Below are 8,295 nucleotides of genomic sequence, written 5' to 3' on the forward strand. Positions count from 1 at the left end.
GAAACTGCCCTTACATAATAATGCAGGCATTAAATCTTATTATACTGCAAGAGAAAGTCACAATTCCCCTTTGTTGTATCTATCATATCCACTTCTTTTCAAGCAACGGGATGGACGCCCTTAAATCAACAAATTCAAATCCTTATCTGCAAATATTCTGTGTGCAGAGAGAGAGAGAGAGAGAGAGAGAGAGAGAGAGAGAGTATAAACCCTACAAATTAGAAAGTAATGAGATCATCTTGCTGCTGCTTCTTTTTCTGGTCTTGACCCTCTGACTTTCCACCTTTCTTGCCAAATATCATTTCATCCAAATCATGCATTAGCTCATCATCTTCAGCGCTGCGGACAAGTGAACTGGCTGGCTTTCTAATCAGTGGCTCCTCTTTCCCAACCCGAGGAGAATCTTCAGGTTCAACAGCAATGGGTATCATGGCAGGTTCCACGTTGGACGGAGGAGCAGAGGGCTTCTTCATCTCTTCATACTTGGAGAGTATCTTCTGAATTTCATCATTAACATTCAAGGCTTCAAAGAGCAAGGCCTCATTGTCTCCAGCTGTCTCAACAATTCTCTGAACAGTGGTTTGAGATCTACGGCACTGCTCTACAAGCGTGGTCGTCAAGTCATCCTATAAAAGGAAGGAATTCAGACAACAAGAATTAGGGATGATACACTAATTAAGGTCTAAAGATCATAGTGCACAAGCAGAGGTACTAAATGAGATGAATACAAGTCAAAGGTAGATATAAGTATATAACAATGACATCTAGACCAGAACCAGATTCCTCTTAAAATACAATACAAACCATCCTCCCTAAACAGCTGATTATCAGCCTAATTTTGATAGAATCTGCTCCACATGAAAAAATCATCTCCTGCAATTCTACCCCAGTAAGCTAAAATATGCCAAACTCTACAAGTTTCATGATAGTATATGAACTAAGATAGGAGCATACGAGCTAGCATCCAAGCTATTTTATCTTCTAACATTCGTATTAAAAACATATATGAAACATGAAATAGATCATACATATTTGAAGTCACTTGTGCATGTTTTTTGCCTTGAATACTGAGGATAAGATAATCGTCAGTCTGGTTCCATCTTCAAGAACATATTTTTTTCACTTTCAAGTTTTCAACCAATACAAACACATTCTCCTGCTGGTCATCGGCACTGTGTACATGGTGATAGCGGTAGATTACTTCCATGTCCTTAGTCCCTTCACCTCAAATAAATCCGTAAGTGATACTTCTGGGTAATAATGGTCTTGTAATGACAGCTATGATTTATATTGAACATATGCTCCACATCTACGTTACCAAAAAAGCAGGCATTGAAAGTGATATTCCTGCGTCAGACAGTCTGTCACAAAGACATGCGGACACAAGGACGCATGACACGGGTTCGACTCGCAAACTCAATTTTTGTTTTAGAAAATTAGGATACAATTTTTAAAATTTTTTAATCAATAAAAAACTATTTTTATATTTTAATATTAAAAAAATGTATTTTTATTGAAATAAAACATCATTTAAAAATAATAAATTAATATTAAATTATTGTCTGTATGTGTCGTGTCCATGTCCACGAGTCTGCTCGTGTAATCAAGGACACACCACCAAACTGGCGTATCCCTATGACATAGCAGACAGTGAATTCACAATGTAGTCATGCTACAGATGATGGATGGAAATATAATCATGCTACAGAACAGATGGTAGATGGTGAAAGGCAACCGTGCTAGAAACTTATTCATCATATAAAAGATTTCTTTTTCTTTTCCATTGTTTAACATAGAATAAGAACACGAAAGTTAATGTGGACTAAAGTCTGAATCTTATGACCCATCTCAACTTTCTGCCTCTTCCATGACAGATATGTGACCTCTTTATAATTCTAGATCATCTGTGTGCTTTTCCTTTTCTCTTTCACCAGTTCCATTTTTTATCCTATAAACCCCAGCAAGTAATTTTTGACAAGAGAAACAGCATCTTCATATCCAGAAAGAACAAGTAAAATCAGTTTGAATCCATATCAGCCACCATTTCTATCTGATCCTCATACTCATCTAAACCTGCTTTCTGCAGTTTCCAACAGATTTTCATCAGTCTCCCAAGAGCCTTAACAGTGAAAGTACTGCTGCACAAAAAACCAAAGTAGCTACTGCCACAAGGTCAACAGATGGGAGAACTCAGCAGGCAGTTGTAGAAACTTGGTTTCCCGTTTCCCCAATCAAAACTCTCGTGTGGAGATTGATCCACCACTAATGCCTTGAAGTAGCAAACGCTGATGGAACTGGTACTTCAACCGGCAGTTTCACTGATCCTCCCATCCGCTACCAATGATAAAACGTTAGTCAAACTTATCGATTTCATCAGCATTCCGAGCATGACCTAGTGGTTTTCACATAAGATGCATCCCATATACCCAATGAACTATATTTGTGCAGTCAAATACATTTTTAACACATGCTACAAGCCTTGCAAAAACTATAGACCAACTTCTGCAACTGCAAAGATGCAGCCTTAGATCCAATAAGGATGGGGATCAATGGATCTATAACATTAAGATGAGACTGGAAAGACTATTGGGAGCAATATCTTAGTTTCACCTAAAGGCTATAACCAGCAAAGACCAACTTCATAAAGATCTTTCGTCCTGTTGCATACGTGAGGTTCATACTTTACTTGCAGTAGCCGCCATCATATACTAGGATTTATTATGTTTGGATCAAAGTATTATTGAATGCTGACATAGAGGAAGAGGTGTACAGGCAATTACCTCACAGAATTATAAATTGGCATAGGAGAGTTGCCTCATTTTGTATATAATCATGGACTAGAACAAGCACCACAATCCTTGTTTAATAAATTTAGTTCAACTATTTTCACTCTAAAATGGTATCAATTACTATAATAATTTTAATCTGTCTTGTTTTCTTTTAAGGTCATATCATTATTTTTATTCTGTGATGATAACACAATCATTATTGACCATGACATCTGTGATACCAATTAGTCAAAAAAACTCATGCACCTTTAAAAATCAATGATAAAGAGTGACTGGCATTTTCTTCAGCTTTGTATTACTTATACTAGATGGGATACTCGTTATGATCAATCAACTCTATGCTGTTTTGATGACATGGAGAGTGCACAGACCAAGGTTGCCAGACTAGGAATCGGAAGTGGAAAACGATACGGTAAGCAAAAGTGAGAACCGATGCATTTTAAAATGTATAGGAAGCAGGAAGTGAGGAATAATAAAAGCAATATAAGAATTGAATAGGAATAGAAATGGAACACATAAAAACTAAAATAAAGTGACTATTCTTAAATTTCATGATTTTTTAGTGTAAGAATTAAATTTTTAACAAAATCTAAAAATGATGACTGCCAATTTAGAGAAAGCTCATCAAAGTGAGTGAGAAGCATGAGAGAAAACACATAAAAACATGAAAAGTAGAGTGAGAAAACATATAAGAAGAATAGATGAAGTGTGTGGAAAGCATAGGAGAATCGAGATTATCACCAAGTTTTGGAAGCGAGGAGTATCGTGCCTCCGAAGCGAGTTTCCGGGAAGCAGGCTTCCCACCTATCTAAGAAGCTTCCGGTAACTCTGGGACAGACCGATTGAAGTTGCATGAAACAACTCCATGGAAAGCCCCTTGTGGATCTCATGATTTATGACAGGGTGAGAGCTTGATTTTTGCGACTATTTTTCATGCAAGGATATTTCTTATGCAGTTTGTATTACACTATTATCAGGCAGCTTATGAGTCACCCAACTCAGTTTATATGGCCATTATCACTGATTGTTATTCAGTATTCTTAGAAAAGCATAAGTTATGTCCCATTGATAATTGGTCCAGTAAAAAGATCCTGTATTTATTGCTTTCCTGGCAAAGCAATCAGCAGCAAATGATACCTCAGATTACCAACACAGATAAAAGCATCTGAATGTCCATATGTGTAGCAAAAGTATTTATTTCATACGCTACACCTTGTAAATTTATCAAATTCTCTTCCTATTCACCATTTGAAGCCAGAAATAACAAGACAGACAAGATTACCCATAATTCACTTGCATCAATTCTTATGGTGGTGAATTGAACACTGCTGAACAACAAAGAACTGTTGAACACAATGTAATGGTTTACAGGGAAAAAGTTTCCAGAGATTTTCATAGTCACTGTCAAAGCAATGGCATGCAAATCTAAACAATAAATATATGCTTTATTTATTGCATCTTCCATCATCTTCTTTTGTCCATCTTGCTACTTTTGTCATTTAACACTGCTACCTTTTTCACTATGTATGTGCCAATATGATCTTTATGAAAAAAAGCTTCAAGAGGACACGTTCAGCCCTAAGTTAAATCCTTAAGATGGTATCAAAAGGCAGGTAGAAAATTGCATGTAAAAAAAAAAGGCCATCAAAGATCTATAAATTTCTAAACAATATCCAGAGAATGTGTCTGAGAACCTTTGAAGTCCTTCAGGTGATACTGTACTAGGTTCAGTAATAAATTATCATAAGGTTACCATATTATAGTTTCCATGAAAATAACCAATGTGTATGAGGAGAAACAATTCCTGAAAAAAGACATGTCAAGAAAGAAGCCTAGGAGCTTAATCTAGGTAGCTTCTCTCACCTAAAATGACAAAATCTGTCCTAGAAAAAAAATGAGGAATTTAAATTTTTAGAAGTAATTATATTATCAAGGATTTGACCAAGAAAGCAGAAATTTGGAAAAGAAGATTGCAAATGAAAATTATGATGGTCTAAGAATAGGCCTAATAATTGAAAGTGCTTTACAAGGTTTATGTCAAAAGAAAAACTAATCCCCAAATTACCTCTCCATTTCAAACAAAATTTTGTTAATCTTGTGTTTGTGTTACCTACTGAAGTATCTCAGATTATCAATAAGATTTCATGGCAGAATTTGGAAGGTTGATGAAGCACATGTAAGTGCAGCATGTTATATGAGACAAACAGAAGATACAAAAGGTTGTTATAAGAAAATGAAGGAAGTTAAGTATAAAGATACTACAGAATCAAGCCACTCAAAGAATCTGGGGAAAACGAGCCAGACGAAAAAATAATTCAAGAAGAAGAAGATAAACATTTATCAGTTTGTAGAAGACAAAAGAGAAGGAAGTAGGGGAAAATAGGGGAGAAAATGCCAATAGCAATTATGGAGATTTAAATAATGTCTGCTGAATTATAAACAAAAATTTCACGAGTTAGGTTTCTCAAAAGGATACGAATATTGAAAGATTAGAGCAGCTTTTGGCAAAATTGTAAAGTTGGGTTTCTGAAGTATTATTTCATCATTTGACTTTTAAATTGTGCTACTAAAGGATAACAATCTCATCCATCCTACAGCTTACCTTGATATGAAATAAGAAGAGTTGCCAGTGGATGTAAACAACCGAGTTAATTGGATAAGGTATTTTTTTTCAAGACGATATAGTCAAAAGTTTTCACTTCCCAGTGAGTGAAAGATTTGTCCCTTGGGTGTGATTTAGAATAGCAAGTAGCGGATCAAATAAAATTAGCAGTATGTTAATAGATAGTGAAGCCATAAATAAGTGGTTTTTATTAACCAAAATATGCAAGATGTCCAATACATAGTTGGATAATGTTTACTGTGACAAATGGATCAGAGAGCAGATTCAGTTCTTCTAGTAAACATACATATAATATTTAAATGACAAAAGGAAAGATTATTTAAAATATAAAAGCATAACTACAAGATGCATTGACGCAAATATTCTCGCTCTTATTGTATGATGATCCTCTATTAATAGGTGCTAGATGAGAGCCACTCCTTTTATTGCGATTGTCAATCTTTTACAATTTAAAATAAGAAGAAACCATTCCATTTTGTAAATATTTAAGTCAAAAAATGATAAAATCATTCTATTTCTAATTAATGAAACCTTAGGCAGAACATGTCCCATGAAAAATTGATGACTCAGAATTTGAGAATTGAGGTGACACGTAGAACTTTTAGGAACACTAGAAGGGCAGAAAGTTAATATACATTCCCGAATTGATATCATAGTTAGTTATCCAAGTTCTATGAAATAGCACACATACAAGATTTGATAAACACAAATAAAATCACCTTTAGAGCATCCTGCTGTGGGGATGATGATAAAACAGTGGAAAGAAGCTCGATGCTGTTACGAGCAACATCAAATGTCTCCTTTGTTTGTTCTAGAGAAAGGCTTTGAATAGGGTGATCATCATGAAACTGCTGCTGTTGTTCATCATTTGATAGATGATAACCAAGAGGATATGTAATTTGTTCTTGACCAGACACTGAACGTGGTGGAGTAAAGATTGGTGCCAGACTCTCATTATCTCGTCCGGGGAAACGAATGCCTCTGGATTTTAAACTCTGAACAAAAAGTGTAAACAAAAATAGTGGATTAGGTCAGTGTTTCTGTTATAGATAAAAAAATGCCAATAAAGGTAAAAAAACCAAACATGAAGCATCCTATGGCAAGACATACACTACAATGTAAAAGTAAGTTTAGAAGGTAAAGCAACGTTTTACAAAAATGCTGGTTCAATGCAATATGTAGTCATCATTGAGAACAAAGAAACAGTAAACTGCAACATAGTTCTTTGAAATATTAGCAGCCATATTTTGATTAAGATCTAATAGTATCATCTCAAATTAAGTCAAGAATCCAGAGCTAACAAAATCAACAACAAAAGCATTAATTTAAGTATGGTCGCAAAGTCCAGACAGTATCGACCTTGTAAGTCTCCTCATACACAGGCAAGTAACGCAGTTCATCAGCAGATTCACCCCACTGTTCAATCAAAATCAAAGCTTTGTTTCGGTTGTTCACAAGGGTCTGTGGGTCGTCAATCAACTTAACCATCTCATCAAGAACCCTCTCTGACGCAACCTCGGAGAATGCCTTCTCACAGTTCTTAACGCATGTCTCCAGCAAAACAAGAGCCAAATACTGGACCCTAGGATTCTTCAACATGATCCGCTTCTTGATCGACCAGATAATTTCTTGGATACTAATCTTCCCATTGTTCACCATATCACAAATTTCCAAATTCGATGCCCAATCTGGTTCCTCCATAGTCTCCATGGTAGCCTCGTCAACAATCTTATCTGCCGGGTTTTGCCCCTGAAAAAGCTCCTTCATCTTGAAGCTCATGGAGCTCATCCCTTCTGTCATTTTTCTCCCAACCTCGGCACCACTGATCTTCAGCCGCTCGCTGAAGGCGCCAACTTTATCCATCAAGTTATCTCCCATCTTGCAAAATCCCAAATATTCCCACCAAATAAAACGAACAAAAAAAGGAAAAGAGACCAATTTCTATGCAAATGACCAACTTTTTACCTGCAAAAAATCCACAATTCAATGGTACCTGAATCTATCAAACCGTTAAAATATGTCCAAAAACAAATCCAAACCAAATAAAACCTGACTCAGGAAAGATAATATTAAATGAAAACAAATCATACATTCCATAAAGAAAAGCAAAATGTAGCATCCCTAAAACCAGCACTTCCCTGAAATAATCCTACATAAACCCCAGGTTTTCCAATATCTACGAATCGGATAACAAAACTCCAGAGAACAATGATGAGCCACATGAGATTCCAATGCAACAAGAAGGAAACAAGTCGAACACCATCAATTCTCAAAATCCTAGGGTTTCTCAAAACCCCGAAATCCTGCAGAAACACCCCCAAAACAACAACGACCCACATGATATTTATTCAATAAATCCCAAATCCGTGCACCAAAACGATGATCCATGCCGTTCGGAACACAACGCATAAGCACGATCGATCAAAATTGCACAAAAAGAGCACAAATTTTCAAAATCTTCAAGCAAACTCCTGCAAAATCAACCCCCAAAATCTACAATAAACAAGAAAAAGAAGAAACTTACCTTGATTTCCGATCTGGGGACGACACGGGAAATCGGAAAAGGCAAAAATAAAACGAACAGTAAATATCAAAAATAAAAGAGAGGAAAGGTTCGAACGTTCTTCGTGTAAATTAGGTGGAACTGTTCATGCCTACATTTTATTCCATCGTGTTTTTATTTATAAAAAATTGTAGCCGTCGGATCGTGCCGTTCAAGATCTCTGACCGTCCAAAATATTTCCGGTCAACTAACTGGTTGTTCTGGGGTCGTTCATCAGGAGTCAACGTCAAAGGTTTCGTGACTTGTGTGGCGAAAGAAAAGGACCTGACCCAGCGTATGACCGAAATGCCCCGCTGGGTCCATGGCTGTTGCTGCCCAAA

General features: G+C 36.3%; 1 protein-coding gene across 3 annotated transcripts; it reads right to left on the minus strand.

Annotated features, from left to right (window-relative positions):
- LOC149845239 (TOM1-like protein 1) lies at window positions 1-8,062 on the minus strand. Of its 3 annotated transcripts, none has more exons than XM_089995635.1 (4): window positions 7,937-8,062; window positions 6,772-7,377; window positions 6,132-6,407; window positions 1-626 (listed from the first exon to the last, which is right to left on the minus strand). In XM_089995635.1, the coding sequence occupies exons 2-4, from the start codon at window positions 7,288-7,290 to the stop codon at window positions 219-221; spliced, it is 1,203 nt and encodes a 400-aa protein (XP_089851761.1). In that variant the 5' UTR covers window positions 7,291-7,377; window positions 7,937-8,062; the 3' UTR covers window positions 1-218. The 3 variants fall into 3 exon arrangements, with proteins under 3 accessions (XP_089851761.1, XP_089851760.1, XP_089851762.1); XM_089995634.1 differs by having other exon boundaries at window positions 6,772-7,405; window positions 7,937-8,043; XM_089995636.1 differs by lacking the exon at window positions 7,937-8,062 and having other exon boundaries at window positions 6,772-7,700.
- Window positions 8,063-8,295: the final 233 nt, after the last annotated feature.

This window comes from Nuphar pumila, chromosome 2 (genome assembly GCF_984573655.1).
Source record: "Nuphar pumila chromosome 2, dmNupPumi1.hap1.1, whole genome shotgun sequence".
NCBI classification, from domain to species: domain Eukaryota; kingdom Viridiplantae; phylum Streptophyta; class Magnoliopsida; order Nymphaeales; family Nymphaeaceae; genus Nuphar; species Nuphar pumila.

What these genes read in the sequence shown, in the direction of transcription:
- LOC149845239 (XM_089995635.1), bottom strand. Translation starts at nt 7,290, where the DNA reads ATGGGAGATAACTTGATGGATAAAGTTGGCGCCTTCAGCGAGCGGCTG. An exon ending in TGTATGAGGAGACTTACAAG is followed by an intron (nt 6,408 to 6,771) that starts GTCGATACTGTC and finishes CTTTTTGTTCAG; the next exon opens with AGTTTAAAATCCAGAGGCAT. An exon ending in CACAGCAGGATGCTCTAAAG is followed by an intron (nt 627 to 6,131) that starts GTGATTTTATTT and finishes TTCCTTTTATAG; the next exon opens with GATGACTTGACGACCACGCT.